This window comes from Coptis chinensis, chromosome 4, assembly GCF_015680905.1.
Source record: "Coptis chinensis isolate HL-2020 chromosome 4, ASM1568090v1, whole genome shotgun sequence".
NCBI lineage: Eukaryota > Viridiplantae > Streptophyta > Magnoliopsida > Ranunculales > Ranunculaceae > Coptis > Coptis chinensis.
In genome coordinates, this window is record NC_141459.1 from 45,530,368 (window position 1) to 45,552,287 (window position 21,920).

Here is a 21,920-nt window from a genome sequence, read left to right on the forward strand (position 1 = left end):
TTATTCCGAGATATTTGGTATGATAGCAATTATATCATTTGAGTGCCGAGATATTTGGTATAATAGCAATTATATTAGTTCAATGCGAGATAAATGAAATTTCCTATTATATCAGTTCCACAATGGTGATATAAATGAAATTTCTTATTATATCAGTTCCACATTGGTAAGATAAATGAAATTTCCTATTATATCAGTTCCACACCACCAGTGGTAAAATCCATATATTTTATCTCGGTTAAGTAAGAGGCGAGATAACCGATTTATACTCAGAGTTAGTACCTAAATTATGGGACATATTATCTCATTTACACGACATATTATCTTGCTTCTTAGCTGAACTAAGATAAGGCTAATTTTAGAACCAAGATAATAAATAAATAAAAAAAAACCCCCCTTTTTTTAGTAGTGGTTGGAATTAGAATGTTGGAATTCATGAATGTTAGTTTGAAATTGTACGTTTTGTTTAAATTGAAGTTATAAAGAGAATATTGTTGATTGAATTGCAGGTGTCACGCAAAATGAGTAACAAGAGTAAACGATTTTTTGGTCGAAAATCAGTTAGTAGATTGACACAAGAGTCGATATCAGCGCTAAACGTCGATGAAGATGAAAACGTTGATGAAGTCTATAATTTGCAAAACCCTCCAGTAATTGAATTTCCGGACCCAGTCAATCCACTAACACATGCTACATTGGCTAGAAACCCGGAAACTCACATCTTTCATCGTGTAAATATGGTAAGCATTTGATCATTAAATTTGATTTCTTTAACATCATAATTTGTATTTTCTTTAATTTTAATGAATAAATATTTAGGAATGGAGGGGAGATGAAATTGCGGTGTTGTTGGGCACCCGTGAACAATTGGTGGAAGATAATGGTTGCCAAAAGAGATTGTTTTGAAGGCATAAGAAATGAAATTTTACAATCTCCGTTTGGGTTATTGTTTCGATGTGGTTATCAAAATGCCGACCGTGGTTTGATATACGCTTTGATCGAGCGGTGGTGGGACACAACTCACATTTTCCACTTTCCACAAAGCGAGATAGGCATCACTCTAATGGATGTTACTATGCTCACGGGAATGAGCGTAGGAAAGGGAAAGGCCGTTATATTTGGAGAAGGTCGATTCGCGACTTTTGATTATGCACAGTAAAAATGGCCGAATATAAGGCCGGAGCATTGGGCTAAAGGGGGTATCAAACCCTCTTTTTTTTGTGAATGAGTTCATGGAGAAGATGAAAGAGAGTGACGAAGGTTGGTGCCCGACGGGTACAGATCGGGAGAGATATTTGAGAGCATTCTATTTTTACTTAATCACGCAGTGTTTCTTCCCCACGGGTGATTAGGTTGGATAGAGTGTTTGGTTTGGTTAGATTACATGCATCAGTTTGATTAGGGTGGTGCTATGTTCCAGCTCTTCCGATCCGGATAACCTATTGAGCTATGGCATAGTTATATCTCAAGGAATGCATGTCGCCATACATATACCTCATGTTGATCAAAGTTATCTTCCGAACCTTGTTCCAAATTTTGACACTCTAGATGAGGTTAGTATTTGGTTTATATTTTGAAACTTGAATTATATTTGGTTTATAGTGATAATTTTTCTTAAAGTTATTGATTTTTTTGTAGACTACACTTAAAGCGCGATATGCTGAGTCAGCAGCTAATGATGCATGGGATGCGCGATTCGGTTATGACTACAACCGACGAATACTATCATTATTTGGTGGCCGAGCAAGAAGAGAAGAAAAAGACACATGATAAAGTCGCGGAGTTAGAAGCGCAAGTGCTAGAACTGACATTGCGAAAATCACGGCGAGCGAGTAAATCAAAGAAGAGGCAAGCTAGCGATGGTTCAAGTGGAAATTAGTTTAGAATTTGTTTTTATGTGTGTTTTGATTTACTTCTATGGATTTTGTTTAGTTGAATGAATTGAATCATATTTGTTTAATGAATGAATTTTATTTAGTTGAATCATATGTGTGGATTGTTGTCTCTATTGTATGAACGAAATAGATTGGAATAGAATGAAGTTAATGGAATGAAGTGGAGTGAGTTTGTATATGAAAAGAAGAATGAGATTTGTCAATTTTTGCGTCTGACAGGTACAGATGACAGAGTTTCTATATATATATATAAGCTCGCACACATTCTCTCTCCTCACCATATCGCTCTATGAGACTTCCACCCCCAGCTCTTCTATTATTAGACTTCCATCCCCAATTTCACAGCATGACCAAGTCAGTTCTTTTTGACTGAATGTCATCCGGTTAGTGCATGTGCAATGTCAATTCTACTCCTCACCATGTAAAATTACCAAAATACCCATTGACCCTCACAAGACCAAAACCAATCCAATTGCCACATGGTGTCATCACAACCATTTAATCTAACGAACATAAATATTTTGCCTAAATGACGTTGACTACCCCTGCCTACCTAAAATTACAAAACTAACATCACTCATGTTTGCATCAACTGTCATATGTCATCATCATCAACCGCCACGTGTCATCATTCCAGTTCAGGCCCACCATATCAACTGCCACGTGTCATCATAATCAACTACCATGTGTCATCATTCCAGTTCAGGTCCACCACAACAGTTGGCACATGACAGTTGATGATGATGACACGTGGTGGTTGATGCAAACATAAGTGAGGTTAGTTTGGTAATTTTAAGTGGGCAGGAGTAGTCGACGACATTTAGGCAAAATATTTATATTCATTGGATTAAATAGTTGTGATGACGCCACGTGGCAATTGGATTGATTTTGGTCTTGTGAGGGTCAATAGATATTTTGGTAATTTTACATGGTAAGGGGTAGAATTGGCATTGTACATGCATTAACCAGATGACATCCGGTCAAAAGAAGCTGACTTGGTCATGCTGTGAAATTGGGGGTGGAAGTCTAATAATGGAAGAACTAGGGGTGGAAGTCTAATTGGCAAAGTTGCTGGGGGTGGAAATCTAAAAAACTGTTTTATTAACAGCTGAATCCAAGTTCTTATAACATACATCCATATATCCCACCACATTCAGCCGCAATGATTCCTGTCTTCCACCACCCCAAAATTTTAAACGCCAATGTTTCTAGATCCCCACCACCCACAGATTCTTGTGAGCACATTAAAGACCCGACTACTTGGTATTTGCTTCTTAGTTCGTAGTACAGGCAACACAAGCCCAGCAATGCTAAAAATTTACTGAACTGACCATGGAAGTTTGTATCAAGCAAATAACACAGCACACACAAAAAAAACATGACAGAAGTTCTAGGCACCCAAATATCACTTATTAGCTCAAGACAACAAAGTTGGATCCAGTTTCTTACTTCATTGCTTAGGGGTAACACATCCCCATATAGCAATACTAAAACTTGTATGCTGAACTAACCAGGGACATCCTTAGATATATATTATAGCTCTACCCTCTTGGTTCTATTTTTCAAGGCTTCACAGAGTCTCCAACTTTTTCTAAACTCTAATACTAATTACGAAAAAAAAAGAATTCCAAATCCTTAGATATATATTATAGTTATACCCTCACCAATCTATTTTTTGGAGCACTCCAGAGACTCCAGTTTTTTCTAAATTCTATTACTAATTATGAAAAAGTAGGATCTAAATAAATAAACAATTTCATCTAGAGTTTCACAGAGTGTCCAACTTTTCCTAAACAATATAGCTAATTACGGGAAAAAAAACTAAATTGCAAAAAACAATATTTTCAACCAAAAACGATTTTCCTAAAACCCTTACATACAAAGAATAGTTTCCACACTAATCTCAAAAGAAAGTTTAACATAACAAAGTTTCTTTCTAGAAAATGATAATGAAACTATAAAAGAACAAAGGAAAAATGAATTGAATTGCTTGAACATTTACATTTATTTGTTAACCACACATTTGTTAAAAAGGAAAAAATTAAACTAATTATAAAATAAGTAATAGTGTACACCAAAACAAATAAAATTGTATTGTATGCACTATATATATGGGCATAACAAAAATTGAATCAATTTGAAGTGTAAAATTTAGTCATAGTTAAGGATTTCAAAACCACAGGCTATAAAAATTAATTACGACATATTCTAATTAAATTTATGAATTTTATAATTTCCAATTTTAGGGAAAAAAATTAAAACTATTGATTAATTAAAATAAAAATAAAGTATATACCAAATCAAACCAAAACAAATTACATGTAAAATTAAATTATACAAAAAATAACATCACAAAATATATAATAGAAATTGGGAAAAAAAAAAAAAATGACAAATAATTTCAAACAAATAAAATTGTATTTAACGTAGATGCAAATGCAAACTATAATATTTATGGGATGATGCACATGCAAGCATTAAACTAATAAACTAATCTTAAAAATTAATTAATGAACAATCAGAATATTGATACAACTACATTAAACTAACCTCAAAGAATAATTAACGGAAAACCAAAACTTGGATGCAAATGCATCAAACTAACACCAACAAATAATTGTTGAAAAATCGGAAACTGGATGCAAATGCATTAAACTAACCCTCAGAGATTAAATTACCGAAAAATCGGAAACTAGAAGCAACTATATTGAACTAACCTAAAAAAAATAATTAAATTGGAAAAAACAATATTTTCAACCAAAAACGATTTTCCTAAAACCCTTACGCCACAAAGAATAGTTTCCACACTAATCTCAGGTCAAGTTTAATATAACAAAGTTTCTTTCTATAAAATGATAATGAAACTATGAAAGAACAAAAGAAAAAATGAATTGAGTTGCTTGAACATTTACTTTATGCATTTGTTAACCACACATGTGACTGGGAAAAAAAAAAAAAAAAAAGTAAATTAATCATAAAATAAGTAATAGTGTACACCAAAAACAAATAAAATTGTATTATATGCACTATATATATGGGCCTAACAAATAAAGTTGAATCAATTTGAGGTGTAAAATTTAGTCATAGTTAAAGATTTCAAAAACCACAGGTCACAATAATTACGACATATTCTAATTAAATTTATGAATTTTATAATTTTCAATTTTAACGGAATAACGAGATTTAGTTAAAACGGACGTTGGCTTAAATAAATTATATAACTATTGATTTAGTTAAAGTAGACGTTGGGATTAAATAAACTATATACCAAACCAAACCAAAACAAATTACATATGGAAAATTAAATTATACAAAAACTAACATCACAAAATATATAATACCAACCGAACCCCCAATAATAACAAAAATATTTTCAAATATATATAATACTGCATGAAACTAACATCAAAAAACAATTAACGAAAAACAGAAAACTAGATGCAAATACATCGAACTAACCTTAAATAATATTTAACGGGAAATCGGAAGTTGGATGCACATGCAAACATTAAACTAATCTTAAAAATTAATTAATGGACAATCAGAATATTGATACAACTGCATTAAACTAACCTCAAAGAATAATTAACGGGAAATCAAAACTTGAATGCAAATATATCAAACTAACACCAACAAATAATTATCGGAAATCAGAAACTGAATGCAAATGCATTGAACTAACCCTCAGATATTAAATTATCAGGAAATCGAAAACTGGATGTAACTGTATTGAACTAACCTAAAAAAAATAACTATAAATTGGAAACAGGATGCAAATGCGTGAAACTAATCTTTACAAATAATTAACGGGAAATCGGAAACCGGATGCAACTACACTAAACTAATTTCAAAAAATAAATTTAATGCAAATGCATTGAACTAACCTCAAGAAATAATTAATGGAAAATCAGAAATTGGATGCAAATTCATTGAACTAACCTCAAACAATAATTAACGTGAAATCAGAAACTAGATGCAAATACAACCTTATCGAATAATAAACGAGAAATTAGAAACTGGCCGGATGCAAATGTATTAAACTAATCTCAAAAAATGATTAATGGAAAATCGGAAACTGGATGCAAATGCATTGAACTAAGCTCAAAGAATAATTAGCATGAAATTGGAAATTAGATGCAAATGCATTAAACTACAGCAAAGAATAATTAACAAGGAATCAGAAACTGGATGCAAATGCATTGAACTAACCTCAAAATATAAATAACAGAAAATCAGAAATTGGATGCAAATGCATTGAACTAACCTCAAAATATAGTTGTGTTATATGTTTTGGGAATGTCTCGATAAGTATAGTTTTGCATTTAAAACGGTATTTATCTTATCTTTTTTCGTATAATTGGGAACACCTTGCTATTCAAGTAACTTCAATATGAACTTCATCTTATTAGACAATTTCACAAAACTCCAATCAAACTTCTATTATTAAACAACAAATGAAGTTAAAAGGTTTTATCAATGGTGAGTTATTTTTTTTAATAGAGAGTGTGTGAGGTTTTCATGTTATAAGAAATTTGGATGAGTGAGCAATATAATATCTGTATATAATAGTTATGCATATATAGTTGCATATATTTTTCAGAATAATTAATATGACAGGACCCGTTCGTATATAATCTTTGAAGATCTCACATAGTAAGTCAGGTATATAATTTAAAGAATAATTAACGAGAAATCGGAAACTAGATAATCTTTGATGATCCAATATAGTAAATCAAGCATAATTTATTTTTATGTCATGCTTGCAAAGACAGTACAGATGGATAAATAGAAAATTGGTATTACACACCACATTGGATAATTAAAAGGAAATCAAAAACTGGATTCAAATACATTGAACTGAGCTCAAAGAGTAATTAATAGAAAATCGAAAACTTTATACAAATGCAATAAACTAAACTCAAAAAGTAATTAACTATAAATCGAAAACTAGATGCAACTGTATTAAACTAACGTCAGAGAATAACTAATGAGAAATTAGAAATTGGACGCAAATCCTTGAAAAATATTTAACGGTAAATCGGAAACGGTATGCAAAAATGCATCAAACAAACCTCAAATAATAATTAACGATGAATCAAAAACTGGATGCAAATGCATTGAACTAACCTCAAAATATAATTAACAGGAAATCAAAAACCAAATGCAACTGCATTGAACTAACCTCATAGAATAATTGACGGGAAATCAGAAACTACATGCAAATGCATTAAAATAACCTCAAAGAATAGTTAACGGAAAATCAGAAATCAAATGAAATTGCATCAAACTAATTAAAACCTCAAAGCATAAATAATCATAAATTATAAACTAGATGCAGATGTATTGAACTAACCTCAAAGAGTTATTAATGAAAAATCGGAAACTGGATGCAAATATAATGAACTAATCTAAAGACTAAGTAACAAATATAGAAACATTAAAAAATGGATGCAAATGCACTATACTAACGTCAATGAATAATTAACGGGAAATCATAAATTTGATGCAACTGCATTGAACAAACCTCAAAAAATAATTAACGGAAAATCGAAAACTTTGGTGCAAATGCATTAAACTAACCTCAAAAAACAATTAATGGGAAATCAGAAATTGGATGCAACTGCATTGAACTAATCTCAAAGAATAATTAACGGAAAATCGAAAATTGGATGTAACTGCATTAAACTAAAATCATATATTAACTAACAGGCCGAGAAATCAGAAATTTGATGCAATATTCTTGATGAATATTTAATGAAAAATCAGAAACTGGATGCAAATGTATTTAAATAATCTTAAAGAATAGTTAACTAGAAATATGAAATCGGATGTAACTACATTCTAGAAATTGGGCTCTAGACACTTTCTTTAGTGTGTTTTTTGTCTAGAGAAAGACCAATATTATCTTTTGATTCTACTCCAATTTTAACAACATGTCACTTTTTTGGTGTATTAATTGTTTTTAAAACTTCTTATTTCTCCTTTTTACCCTTTCATTTGTAACTGCCAATTTCTTCCACAAATAAATAATACGAAAATCTAATGTGCTAAGTCAGAGGTGTGTGTGTGTCAATCGAGGCCACTCATCAGGCAAGGGTGCGTGTGTATTGCTCCAAGATGTACTGCAATCAAATAATACAATTGTCTTATAAAAAAAAATCCATTTGTCCTTTCATAATTTCACAATTTGAATTACATCAAACAAAGCTTAAACATGATATTCAAAATTATCAGAGATGCATTTTAAATTGTTAAAGCTGTATTGAAATTAGTTTTAATCAACATACATTTTTTCCGTTTTTGAAGTTGATGTTTTCCATATTGTTTTGGTCTCTCTAGAAATTCATCTCACTTTTAATTGGAAATTTGTAGATTTTGGATGAATTTTAGTTATTTTGATTAACCCACTACTCTTTTGGTAACTCGATTTAGTTAAGTAGTTTTTTTTTTTGGTAGTTGGCTTCTTTAGTTGGGACTAATAAAAAAGAGGTCAAAATTGTAAAAGTCAACCTCAAATTTGAGAGATGGATGTCAAATTTCAGTTTCTATGGAGGAAAAACAAAAAAAAGTTTGCTATTTCCTCTGAACATAAGAAATTTGCGTATGTGTACCTATACCCAATTTTCTGTAACTACATTGAACTACCCTCAAAGCATAAATAACCGGAAATTGATTGGAAGCTAGATGCGAACTAACTTCGAAAAATAATTAACGGGAAATCAGAAACTAGATGTAAATGTATTAAACTAACCTCAAAGAGTAATTAATGAAAAATTGGAACCTTGATGCAAATGCAATTAATTAATCTCAAAGAGTAATTAACGAAACATTGAAAACTAGATAGAACTGCACTGAATTAACTTTAATGAATAACTAACAGAAAATCGTAAACTTGGTGCAACTACACTGAACTAACCTCAAATAATAATTAATGGGAAATCAGAAACTTGATACAACTATATTGAATTAACCTAAAAGAATAATTAATGAAAAATCAGAAACTAGATCCAACTATATACATTGAACTAGCCTCAATTAACATAAAATTGAAAACTTAATGCAAATGCATTAAACTAACCTCGAAACATAGTTGTATTATATATATGGAGAATATAATATCTCGACAAGTATAATTTTACATTTTAAGTAGTGTTTATTATAATTATTTTATTATGATTGGGAATGTCTTGCTATTTAAGTAGCTTCAATATCATCTTCGTCACATTGAACACTCTCACAAAATTTCAATCAAATTTCTATTATTAAACATAACAACAAAAATAAATCAATAGGTTTTACTAAAATTTGGTGCTTTCTTTTGATAGAGAGTGGTGCAAGAAATTTAAACAAGTGATTAATATAATTTTCATATCTCATAGCTATGAATAGTTGCTAATATTTTTTAGAATAATTTAATATAACGACACCCGTTCGTAGGACGGGTTCGGAAGCTAGTTCTGTATTAAGCATATAACACGGAAAGTAATACAATCGGTGTCAGAAGTTCCATTCACACATTATTTCTCTCTCAAGACAACAAAGCTGGAACCGTTGACCTTTTGAATCTTCGAAATTTTCTTTAAAATGTCGGCAAATGCTGCTTTGTCCTGCAATAGTCAAAATATTGAGTGATAATTAAGAAATATCCTGTATACACACTAAGCAGAAGACTACGAATTTTCCAAAAAAATCATGAACACTTGAACAACCAATCAACCTATCCGACAACAAAAACAGCAACAACAAAAATGGTTGTGAATGCAAACAAAGATGTAATATGTGATATTTCCTTTCCTTGGTCTTTTCATAAAAAAGTGCCAATAAACAAAACATTACTCTAGTCGTAAGATTCCACAAGCCACAATATATCTTTCAAGAATAATAAAGTGGAATATAAGCATGCAAGTTTTCCTTCAAAAACCAGCAAAAGCAACATCCCCAGATCCATATCACAGAGTCAAACCAATGAGCACATCATAATTACCACCCGAATTAACCTTGATCGTAACGGACTATTTTGCTTCTCTAGGTGGGATAATGACAGTGTGTGTTGAGGAGCAACAAGTAGGTTAAGTAATCAGAAACATTCTATAAGCATCATCATCCCACCTTCGAGAGGAACTAACCATTGCATTATACTAGTACTAGCTTCCCAAATTAACCTCTCAAATAACAGTATCCAAAAGAGCACATCTATGAATACTCACCATAAAATTAGTTTACAAAAACGTTATGGTTCATCGAACCACACCCCCCCCCCCCTTCCCTTCTCTCTCTCCCCGACACACACAGACAGAAAAAAGAGACTAATATTACATACCACTTCTGAGAAACCACACTTTCATCTTTAATTGTTACTTCATATGATACAGAAGTAATTTGGGTAGACTTTACGGCAGGTTTTGGTAGTACAGTTTTCAATTTTTTTATATTAACAAAGCATATGAAACTTGTCTTTCAGAATGTAAATTCATCCTAACAGAGAACCAACACAATTTCTACCCCAGTTCACGATCATTCAAAATACCAGTTAGCCAATATCACACAGGTCAATAAATCCAACTTTAGCATGTTCACCCTGAATCGGCTACAACAAGGACATCAAGAAAATAGAGCTTTAACAAGATAATAAACTTCAACCCTGAGTCCATGACAGTGAAAGAATATGACAATTTGTACGCGAGTTATTGAAAGTGTACCTGGATGCACTTGTTGAAAGAACATCAAACAACTTACCCTTGATCCCTTTAGCCGCGACTTGAATTTAGCAACAAGGTCTTGTGTGGTCACCGGGGATTTCTGCAATAAGACAGCCCTGATCTCGTCCTCTGTGACAGGACCAACAGGTGACTCTGACTCAGTTTTGATTGATGATGCTGAACCTTTTTGAGCCACAGTGCCTCCTCTGGGAGCACTTGCAGATCCATCTTTTGTAGATGACTTTGAATCCTAAAGAAAAACTTTATTTAGTAGAAGAGCATGTAATAACGATTATAGTTAGAGAAACCATCTACTGAAACTCTGATTTAACACTCTGGAATCCACTAAGTTCTACAATGCTGAAAAGTCTCCGTCCCAAAATACTCAGAAAAGAATACAATTCTTTTTCTTCTTTTTCTATATACTCCGTAATAAAATTCTTTTAAGATATGCAAAGTAGCTCAGATTGCCTTCAAATTCAAAATCAAATAATAATAATAATAATCAATGACTGACGAGTACAAACCCTCAACCTAAGTCTGCAAAGATCCCACCTAGCTACAAAAGTATCAGAAAAACACCCTCTAAACTCTATGCAGACTACCACCTCTAAATAAAAGTTTTTAAGATTACATCCTCCAGAGTAGCTAATATGCCCTCAAATGATGACGATTTTGCTCCAACCAAATACGCCATCAGATCGCAAAGGGATAAGCTCCAAAGATGCTAAGCAAATCCAAAAACCAGGCCCAGACACACTCCAGAAACCATAGATTCAATCTGGAAAGCAGACCATACACAGCAAAAGAAGGGACACCAGAAAAGCACATGATTCATACTCTTATAATTTTTATATTTTTATTTTGTTTTCTGAGCAGTAAAAAAAGGGACTCCTATCCCTCCCATACAAATGAAGACAGTTGCCTCCTACGGTTATCTAAATTCTACAGTAAGGATATGCTTTAAGAGTGCACACCAGCCTAAAAACATATCCTCTAAGGAACTGTGGACCTCCACGAGTGCAATTGTAATCGTGGTTAGGTATATCAACTACGCACATGGAAAAATATGAACGTCACGTGGAGTGGACACGCCTTATTTTAAAAATAATCCATGTCGGATACGTATCCACGTGTCCAAGTCGGACACGACACGGACACATTGTATGTGATATACCTCAAATTTTGATACATCGCCATGTAAGACACTTCGTATCCGTGTCGTCTACAGACACATATCCATGTCAATGTAACATAGAAAAATATACACTTCCAGAAAACTAGAACTTACATTCTCGGTCTTGGCTTTTTTGGCAGATGCGCCATTAACACTTTTTGTGTCATCACCGCCTGACTTTCTCTTTGCCTTTGCTGACTTGGGTGCTGATGGGGTTCCCTTAACAGATCCTGCTACAGTTTTGGATGGACTATTGTCAATCGGTTCCTCTTTTGGTGTGTCCTTCTGTTTTGGAGCAAGCACCGGTGACATTCCAATTTCATCATCCATCTTTACATAGAAAACAAAGGGAAATTGTATATTAGAGAAAAGAAAAAAAAAAATTGCTGTACATATACATTACAAATAGATGACTTGGCTTATCCATGGTATGTTGGAGTTCATGGTACATCCAGCATGTACCCAAATAGAGGGGAACACAAGATTTAAATTAGATCTCCATTCATCCAGTGTCTTTCCAACTTAATGCAGAGTGCATGTATCAGCTAAAACAACAGAATATACAACCCTACAAGGTTCAAGACAAAAAGGGTAACACCACACATCCTTAAGGAAAATACACAAAGACAATCCTACTTAGTCTCTTAATACAATACTGTAATTCGAGCATTTGGTTCTTTGATATTTAATCATATGATATTCCCTAATCTATTAAGTAAACATTGTATTAACTACAGTAATCTAATAATGAAAAAAAAATCTGGTAACTTCTTTCAGAAACATGACAATATGGTAAAACCAAAAGCATTGGAAAAAATAGAAACTGTACTAAATTAAGAAACAAATCAATAAAGCATCTGGGTGTCATATAGCACTAGCAATAACATTTCTTTCACATAATGACATAAAAAAATCAGACGAGTAAACAATACCTCTTTCAGTGAAAACAAGAGAAGTATGCATTGAGATTTGAGAGCAATAATGCCAGGAAGGAAGTAATATAAAACAAGTTACTGAAGAACCAAAGAGTTTTTTTCTTCTAATTATTATTACTCAAAATACCATTAAAAGATACCATATTGATATCATTAAGACGATTACATCAACACCCAAACTCTAGCCATGGCAAAGTTTCCAGGTCCAAAAGACCCGCCCTACCCTACCTAAAGGGCAAAGGCTACCAAACCCAAATACAAAAACCCGAGTAAGACTAGGCAGAAAAGCAGACCCCCAGAAAGTGCCACATTGCGACAAACCAATGTTCTTTCACCCCACCAAAGTAGTCTCCCCCTTTCTCACCCCACCTGCCTCCCATCTTAATGCAAATACCATCACTCATCATCAGAAGGTTGAGGAAACAAATAATTTATAATGTAGATTTATTCAAATACCAGTAAGGCAATAAATATCTCGGTTTTAAGAGTAAATACCAAGTCACCTCTGTAGCTCCAAGGTGGGGAAGGGTCTATATCTTTACTGTATGCACAGAAGGTACAGGCTTTATGGTGGTAAAAGGAGATAAAGCCACTCTTGAGAGATAGATCAAAGAGGAGATAGTTCTCATTGGAGACTTCCATTTACGCCACAACTAATATGCATATTTGCTCAATCCAGACATCACAATGATCGAATATAGTAAAGCAAAAATGTTGGATGAATTTTACAAAAGACAAGGAGTCAAAATAGAGACTGTAAGTACACATGGACGGTAGGAAAAATTAGTAGGGGTTCTGTCTTTAGGAGTAAGTGGGTAACCATTACTGCAAAATGCATCCATTTAAGATAGTGTAAGGCTCATTGATGGAAAACAAGGGGAAAGCACAGGGTGATCAAATTCAATGACATCTATCTCTTCATCAGACAAAAAAGTAGCTTTACTGAAACAGGAAAAATCAGTACAGAAAGCTCATTTACTAGGTGCTTAACAAAATTGAGTTTATCATTTTCTTTTTGTTGGTTTTAGTTCATGTGCTCTTTTTCTCTTATCAACAAGAGAGCTCAATTAGTAATCATCAAAGCTCTGCCGTGGGACACAAGTACTCCCTAGCCTAGTGTAATCCCAATCATTTCCTTATACGCCTAGCCTATACTTGCACAAAGCCAATACATGTAGCAGTCATGAACAAGACCCAAGAGCTATGATTGGGGTCAGCAGAAGCCACAACCTAAGAAAGATATAACAGGGCTATCACCCCACAGCAAGGTGCTATAAAGTTCAAACTATACAGTCAAACTTCGCTTTCTTTATCTCCATGATACATGAATATGGAACTTAATTATTTTTTAATCGTTTGGGCGGGGGAAAGGGTGTGTCAAATTTGATTTCGATTTTAATACATCAACAGAAAAAGTATCTCGAATAAAAAAAATAAAATATAACCTAGGAGGTTCTAATGATGATGTCTGTTTAATCGTTCATATGGAGATCGTTATAATACTGCTACTTTCGATGAATCAATTGGCAAAATTCTTGTAAGGTTTTGCTTTTACGTTACTTAGGGTCTCCTAAAATCCAAAGCACACAAGTTCACAACACAAAGATTATCTGCATAACACGATGAAATGGTAATAGTTAAAACCCTCAAGAGGCTAATCACTTTCAGTGAACACATTTTTTTCAAGGGGTATATAAACAGTCCTCTAGAGCACTTTGGGGCTTTAAGTAGGACCCTCCATCGGATTTAGATATGGATGGTTCTTGTCTCCCTCTACTTTGATTTTTATTACTAAAACTGAACTTTACCGAGCAAAGAAAAAAGGCAGAGAAAAGTAAAGTTAAAAGCCTCAAACGATAGCTATAAGACAATGTTTTGACCTCCAGTTGCTCCGAAACTATGCCACTGCCCACCTAGCTAATACTTTTTACTCAAAGACATGAAGATATCACACACGATTACTTCGTAGCAGTTACTAGAAAGTAACCATAAAATGTTCAAGGCAAATTCTGAGTAGGCAAGATTGGAGCTTACATCATCATCATCGTCTTCATCTTCAGCATCAGAGTCGTTCAGTCCACCTGTTTTACCTAGCAGCTTCTTTAACTCCTTACCTGATTTGCTTAGTCCACCTTCCTCCTCATCAGCTTCATCATCATCATCCTCTTCATCCTGCAAGAAGCCGAGCATGCACAGCATTTGAACCTTTCAAATAAAAATTTATATTTATACAAAAATGCCGAAAATAGATACAGGTTACTTTAACTTAGCCCCTTATGCTTTGGATTGTAGAAAATTTAAAGTTTTATTCCATTCAGATTTATTTGCAGGATCAGCCCCAAGCTCATAGGTCAAAGTTAGCTTATTTTTACACTATTATGAAAAACTACAAGATTACCCTTTGTGTAGTCAAATATATAGAATGGTAATCCTATCTTCGTCATGAGGACAATCACAAAAAAAAAATAGATGTTGAGGATATATATGAAATTCATCATAAGCGAACCTGCTTGATTTCTGGAGGTGCTGGAACTTCAGGAGCCAAATCTTCCCGTTCTTCTGGATCATTACCAACAGCCTCATCATCGTCAGTGAAAATTTCTTCATGCTCCCAGTCATCACCTATGAAGCATCAAAAAACAGTAAACACATACTCTGTAAATTTAAATTATTATTATTCATAAATCAAGAAGAGACCAGTAACCCATCCATTTTATGTTCTTCCACAATATTGTAATCACATTTAAGTTATGTAATTATTTACTCATAAAACAATGTTATCTGGAATAGGGGGAGGGTGATGGGCTCACCCATGTGCGTTATGGCTGAGGGAGCTAGGTGGATGCCTGACTTGGTAATTTCTGAGAAGCAAGAACTAAGTGCTCAACAATGTAACAGAAGAGAAGTATCAGAATGTGTGTAAGTGAAGGATTGCCATGATTTTTGTTAGGTGACAGACGACACACTCAACTTTGGAAGAGGTTCTTCTATCAAAGAGAAGGTATTAGAAGCATGCATATATACGGCTGAAAGAGTGAATCTAGAAGTGGATTTAACAAAAAACGAGAATATAAGGAAGATTATAATAAGAAATGGAGTTGAAAGGGGCCAGGTATTGCTTATATTACGTGCAAGGCAAGGTATCTGAATGCACCCATGCAAATTTCTAATTTAGCACCCCCAGTAAAACAAGAAAACTCTTAGATCTTTTCCAATAGCCTCTTCTCATTCATGCACATATTCTTTAGTTGCAACTCCAGGACATACCAATAGTTCAACATGAATAAAGACATAAATAGGGTAGGGACAAAAACTAGTAAGAGTGGGACATATCAATCAAGTACAACAATGGGCACCGTGACATATTTAACAATCACATATTACTATCCATAGTACAAAATGCCGTGCCAGACCAATATTTCGGTTGGATCAACTGCCAATACTTGAGAAAAATATACCACCTGTATAGGATTGGTAAGATGAGGTTTAAAATGGCTGAAAGCCTAGCAAATTGTCATAAATACCATGATATTTTGACAAGTTCGTTGGTAAGAGGAGGTACCTAAATAGAAAAATATATACAATTTCATAAAAGCTCAAAAAATTTAAAATATTTCCTTAACCATTTTTGTGAATTCATTACAAAGATATTAGTTCATAAAACCAAAGAGAAGAGACAAATAATTCATACAGAATTTAAAAAATCTAAAACAAAAACTATACAAATTGGCGAATTGCACAATTGCACAAAATGATAAAGATCATTATCAAAAATAAATAAATAAATAAAGATAATTTATTTTTACAGAAAAAAACACAGAAAGAGAAATATACATGGAAGATATAAAAAAAAAACAAAACAAATTTCAGTTCAGTGAAATCATAAACATTTGAGAATAAAGAAATGGAAGAAACAAATTTGTTAAAAATGAAGAAAAACATGTGAATCAAATTTCAGTTTAGGCAAGTAATAAACAATTTTTTGAAGTAAAAAATAATTGTCCAAAAAAAAAAAAAAAAAATACAGAAAAAAAAAATGAAATAAGATGAATAAGAATTAAAATAAGATGGATGAGATGGAGTTCAATTACTGGACTGAAAGAGAGCAGTCCCCAAATTTTGTTATGGGGTTGTATTAATGGATCATCAAGGGAAAAGATTGGTTTTAATGAATGGATGTTTTTGTTGAGAAGAGGTGGTTTAAATAAGGGAGTTTATAACCAAAGATTGGGTATAAAAGGGTGGAAAGGAGCAATGAGGTATGGGGTATTGGGGATTTGGGGTGTATTGTGATTTGCGAGGAGGAAGAAGATAGAAGATGTAGTTGAACACCTCACAAGCTCTGATATCTTTCGAACTATCTTGGAAAATTGAATTTTCACGATTTGTCACAAAATTTTACCGGTAGGAGTTCCCCATGCCTGGCACTTATCGACATTTCGATACCGTCAACAGCTCAAAAACCAGAATATTTCACGAGATTTCCCAGCATTTTGTACTATGTTACTAATGAAGATCACTAAAGATGCCCATCATTCATGTATCTATCAGTTTTTCCACTTCCATGCTAAAATCTAAAGTGTACACAGCGCTCTTATTAACCAAATACCAATCAAATAAGGGCACTCGTCTAAAGCTTTGGGACATTATAATTGTGTGTGACCAGATAACCATTTACGATGACAAGACCATCAATGCCTAAAGGTTTTCAAATCAAAGAAAAAGATATATCATGGTAATAACATCCTATGCCCATGGCAGGACTATTGGGTATCCACGTTGAGAAAACGGATATGTGTGCACTCAAGTGGCAGTAATCTGAGTTTCACTGCACTATTAAGGACCTCCCTCTTATAGCACCAAACTGAAATTGGCCCCAAGAAACACATACAAAAAGCAACTCTGTATAGTATAAGAATCATATGCATTACAATGTATGGATAAGATAGTAGCTGCTCACCTTTTTCTATGTCATCATCATCCAAATCAAGATCGCCGCCTCTTCGCCCCTCTCCATCATCATCGCCACCTTTTTTGTTAAGTCCAAGTCTATTCTTTCTTCCTTCCTCCTCTTCTTCATCTTCCTCCCCCCTATCTGAAGCATTTCCTTCATCATCGTCAGCAGTTGCTTTTTTATTTCCCCTACCCGTAGCCCCACCAGTGTCCTTCTCATCAAACTTCTCAGTTTCACCAAAAGCTGCAGGTCCATTATTTGCTGCTTTCATCATCCATCTTTGATATCCATCTGCAGTCTTCCTTCTATTTTTCATCTTTTCTTCCGCTTCTTCCAAGGTCAGCTGCTTGTATTGAGCAACTTTGTTGAAATTGTACCTAAGATTGATTAGACTGTCATTACAACATTACTAAGAGATTATAACATCAAGAGTACTGCTGAAACACTAAGCTAAACATCAACTACCATAAGGTGAACAAAGGTATTTACTATTTACATAACAATCCAAGATTAGGCAGAGTATAAGAACTATATGCTAGTTGATCTCATCCAATAACAAAAATAATTTTGAAGAAAAACCAACATGGAGAAGAATGTCACACTACAACAAACTATGAAGCGTATGTTAATGATTTACATACCAAGATCCAGCGGGAATGGCAACAAACTCCTTCCCTTGTTGCATCACCAACAGATAATAAGTTGCAGACTGTGAACCCTCAAGCTGACCATGATACTGAAACTGGCCTGTCTCATCCTCCAAAAGCCAAGGTTTGTTCTTGTACTTCTCCTAAATGATAAGTTTCCAACACAAACACAAATCAGTAACTAACCAACAAGTAATCACAATAAATGAGATGTTGGTTCTCCTTGTGGTGGATGAGATAGCACAGACAAGTAGTCAAAAAAAAACCCATGTAGATATCTAATCTAAATCGAGATAGAACAACGAGTATTACTTCTACTTAAGAGGTTAAAAGCATATAATGCATTTCGTAACGTCTACAACTAAATCTGTATGACCTCCTATCTTTGGATATACTCCGTTGCCATTTATATGTATAAACCTTTATCGACTTTGTTAAGTCCCTAAAAAACCTTAAATGAGTCACTTCGATCGCCTAACAAAGACAAACCTAACCCAAATCAATTACAAGAATCACTGACTTAATTTTGCTTAACTTATGTGAAACTAAGACTCATCACAAAACAGCAGATTACGAATAATCTTATAACCATCCCGTCCCCCATCAGGATTCTGAAGAGGACTGTTCGATCCACCGTGTTCAGAAATTTACATAAAGAAAAACTAAATAATGAAAAATACAAAACAACATACTCACAATCTTAACTAATAAACCGTCCATGACCAACTGAACAATGGAAGGAAGAAATGAACCATCTCCAAATGCTTTTATATAATAGACTAATTGACAATCAGTGAACAGGTGCTAAATTGATTCTGTCGCTTGAGTGCATGACACACTTCTTCTTTTTACTTTTTTTTTCTCAATTGGCAAGCCTGTTTTGAATACAATTAATAACTCCCTAATGCTGCCGAGATTGGAACCCCAGACCTTTGGCTATGAAGCACCGATACGTCCCTAAGGGTGAAGTATCAGTGTCCGATACGTGTCCGACACCGACGATACGCGTCCGATACGTGTCGGATACGCGATTTGGAGTATCCGATTTTATAATTAATTTTTTTAATTTCTGACACGCGGGGGGCAGTAATCTCACACATACAAGAAATTTTTTTGGAACTTCAACAAAAAAAAAATGAAATAAAATCCAAGTTAAGAAGAGATGCAAGAGAAGAAAGATGAAGCGATTAAGTGGTACCTGACTAACTAATTTTAATCTGCAACCTCCATGGATAAATCTTCAAAACCTTCCTTTTAAAACCCCATGAAGAAAGAAGAAAGATGAATTGCCATTTTAATTTGAATTTGGTGAAAAATGCTCAATTATATAATATTTATATATATATTATTCAAACGTGTCCATGACGTATCCGTGTCCTATATTTTTGAAAAATGTCGTGTCCGCAAATCCGTGTCGTGTCGTATCCGTGTCGCGTATCGGTATCCGTGATTCCTAGACCTTTGGTATCATCACCCAAAGGTTTCACCACCTAAGGTAGTTGGCATCTGCCATGACACACTATTAACCATTACCATACCCTTTTTCTTCAGATAATCAGTTTTCAAAGTTCTTCCCCAAATGAAACCCAGACAAAAAGAACCCACCTTAGTTGGCACTTGGGATTCCAAATCCTCTAATATAAGAAATCTTGGATACCAATATGTGACTCAGCAATTCTCTTAATTTCATCCACAAGCTCATACATAGTTTAGTGAAACAGTTTGCCTATTATTTTTTCTTTTCTTTATTTAGTCAATTTTTTCTTCGATATTATTGGGTGTTTTTAGGTTTTACTCCCCGTTATTAATAAGTATTTAGGCTTAGGCCCTTTATCGAATATTAAGGTACGGGATTCTGACTGACCACACTCATTGACTATGAGTTGACTTGCGGTTCAACGTTAATTTCTTTCCAAAGGCCATATTACCCTTGCATGCGCAACTCACATGACTCACTTTTGTTAAAAGGGGTAAACAAAACAATGGACACATCTCATAATAAACACGTTCTATAAACAGAAAACCAAGGAATTAAATTAATAGAAATAATGACATGTAGTGTGATCCGGACTGTCCATCGATTTCAATCTAAAGGCTAAAGTTCGCCTTTCTTTCTTTGCTCATCTTCCTCTATCTAAGACTTATCCCAAACATTGAATTTCGACTAAAAAAATAAAAAACCCATCGACTTGTTATGGTGGAATTTAATTCTATTTCAACCAAAAAAATAAAAGAACATCAACCACATCAGCTCAACCCCAATTCCAATTTCAACCCAAAATTCAAATCACATCAACCTCATCAACTCAACCCTCATTTCAATTTCAACCAAAACTCAAACCCCGTCAATCAAAGTAAAAGTAACTAACAAAAAGATGATATTCTTTTTCATCCATTCTTAAATCCCTTCTAACTTAAGAGCATCCTATATAGATGGAAAGGAGATAGTAAGTCGTGGGTTACCAAGCAAGGTACAATTCCTTGTTTAGATTAAATTTTGTTTTAGAAACGTATCTGTTGTTTTGTTTCTCTTTTTGAACAAACCTTAGCGGTTCATGTGAGGGGCCAAAGCCTGAATACCTATTAGTAACATATAGCAAAGTCTGAAAACCTCTTACAAGTGTTTTTTTAATATCTATGTTATTTTTTTCTTCTTCTTTGCAACTGGTAAAATTGCACTAAGTGCCCAAAAATAATCCAATCTTTTTGTTAACCCTCTAAGTCTAAAATCAAATAAAGAAAATGAAAATAATACCCTTAACGCATCAGTAACATTACGGCCTTGAAGCCCTTCTTTCTGAATACACCATTTCTCAGCATTCTTCTTCTTAGAAAAAGGTAACCCAGATACAAATCTACCAATAAAATAATTCTTCTCCGTACTAGCATTTGTCCTAACATTATACTCCTGCCAAAACAGTCCAATTAATAATTAAACCTAGGTTATAGAAATAAACAATTAAATTAAACGCAATTAAGACACGTACTCGAATTAGCCGTGTAACTGGGACACCACAATCGTAACACTTGTTACGATTTTCAGCCATCTTTTTCCCACAATTGATACATAGAGTTAAATGTTTGCAATTGCTTCCGTATAAATCCTTTTGCGATCCACATCCGCCGCATTGTGGTTTCAAATGCAAATCAAATGACATCTTTCTTTCTTTTCTTTTTTTTAATTCAAAAGAGGGGGAAGAAAAATTTTGGGCTGATTTATTGAAGAAAGAAAAAATTGATGATTTTGATTTATAGTTCGGGTTTTATATATTTCGCGGTTTGTACGGAATTTCGGATTGCGTGTGTCCTAGATTTCGGTATATTAACTCCCTTTGGTTTTTAAGCCCATTAGTTTTCGGACTCTAATAAATGTTTGGGCTCTAGGCGCTAAGTGGTGCCCAACCGACTCGCCTAGGTTTTAGTCATTTAAAAAATCGATGGACCGACTAGGCGAGTCTAGGCGGACCGATTGGGTGGGTCTAGGCCTCTAGGCAGTCCAGTCAAGTTTTTTTTTTTTTTTTAATGATTAAATATCGAAAATTAAAGGCCCGTGTAGGCTTAAGATTTGAATGAGTTTAAAAGACTTAAATCTAATGTAAATTATATGTCACTA

At 33.8% G+C, this 21,920-nt stretch overlaps 1 protein-coding gene across 4 annotated transcripts; it reads right to left on the reverse strand.

Annotated features, from left to right (window-relative positions):
* Positions 1 to 9,231: 9,231 nt before the first annotated feature.
* On the reverse strand, positions 9,232 to 21,540 carry RAP74 (transcription initiation factor IIF subunit alpha RAP74). 4 transcript variants are annotated; one of them, XM_086556917.1, is made up of 9 exons: positions 21,295 to 21,540; positions 21,063 to 21,215; positions 18,302 to 18,450; positions 17,667 to 18,052; positions 15,213 to 15,328; positions 14,741 to 14,878; positions 11,886 to 12,101; positions 10,632 to 10,844; positions 9,232 to 9,502 (listed from the first exon to the last, which is right to left on the reverse strand). In XM_086556917.1, the coding sequence occupies exons 1-9, from the start codon at positions 21,463 to 21,465 to the stop codon at positions 9,413 to 9,415; spliced, it is 1,632 nt and encodes a 543-aa protein (XP_086413043.1). In that variant the 5' UTR covers positions 21,466 to 21,540; the 3' UTR covers positions 9,232 to 9,412. The 4 variants fall into 4 exon arrangements, with proteins under 4 accessions (XP_086413043.1, XP_086413044.1, XP_086413046.1 ...); XM_086556918.1 differs by having other exon boundaries at positions 17,667 to 18,037; positions 21,295 to 21,539; XM_086556920.1 differs by lacking the exon at positions 21,063 to 21,215 and having other exon boundaries at positions 17,667 to 18,037.
* Positions 21,541 to 21,920: the final 380 nt, after the last annotated feature.

Bases quoted from the DNA above. Each gene is read 5' to 3' on its own strand.
- RAP74 (XM_086556917.1), bottom strand. From the start codon at position 21,465: ATGTCATTTGATTTGCATTTGAAACCACAATGCGGCGGATGTGGATCG. The intron at 18,451-21,062 runs GTATTATTTTCA...CTTATCATTTAG, and splicing joins ATGTTACTGATGCGTTAAGG to GAGAAGTACAAGAACAAACC. The intron at 15,329-17,666 runs GTGAGCAGCTAC...GATGCTTCATAG, and splicing joins TGATGATGACATAGAAAAAG to GTGATGACTGGGAGCATGAA.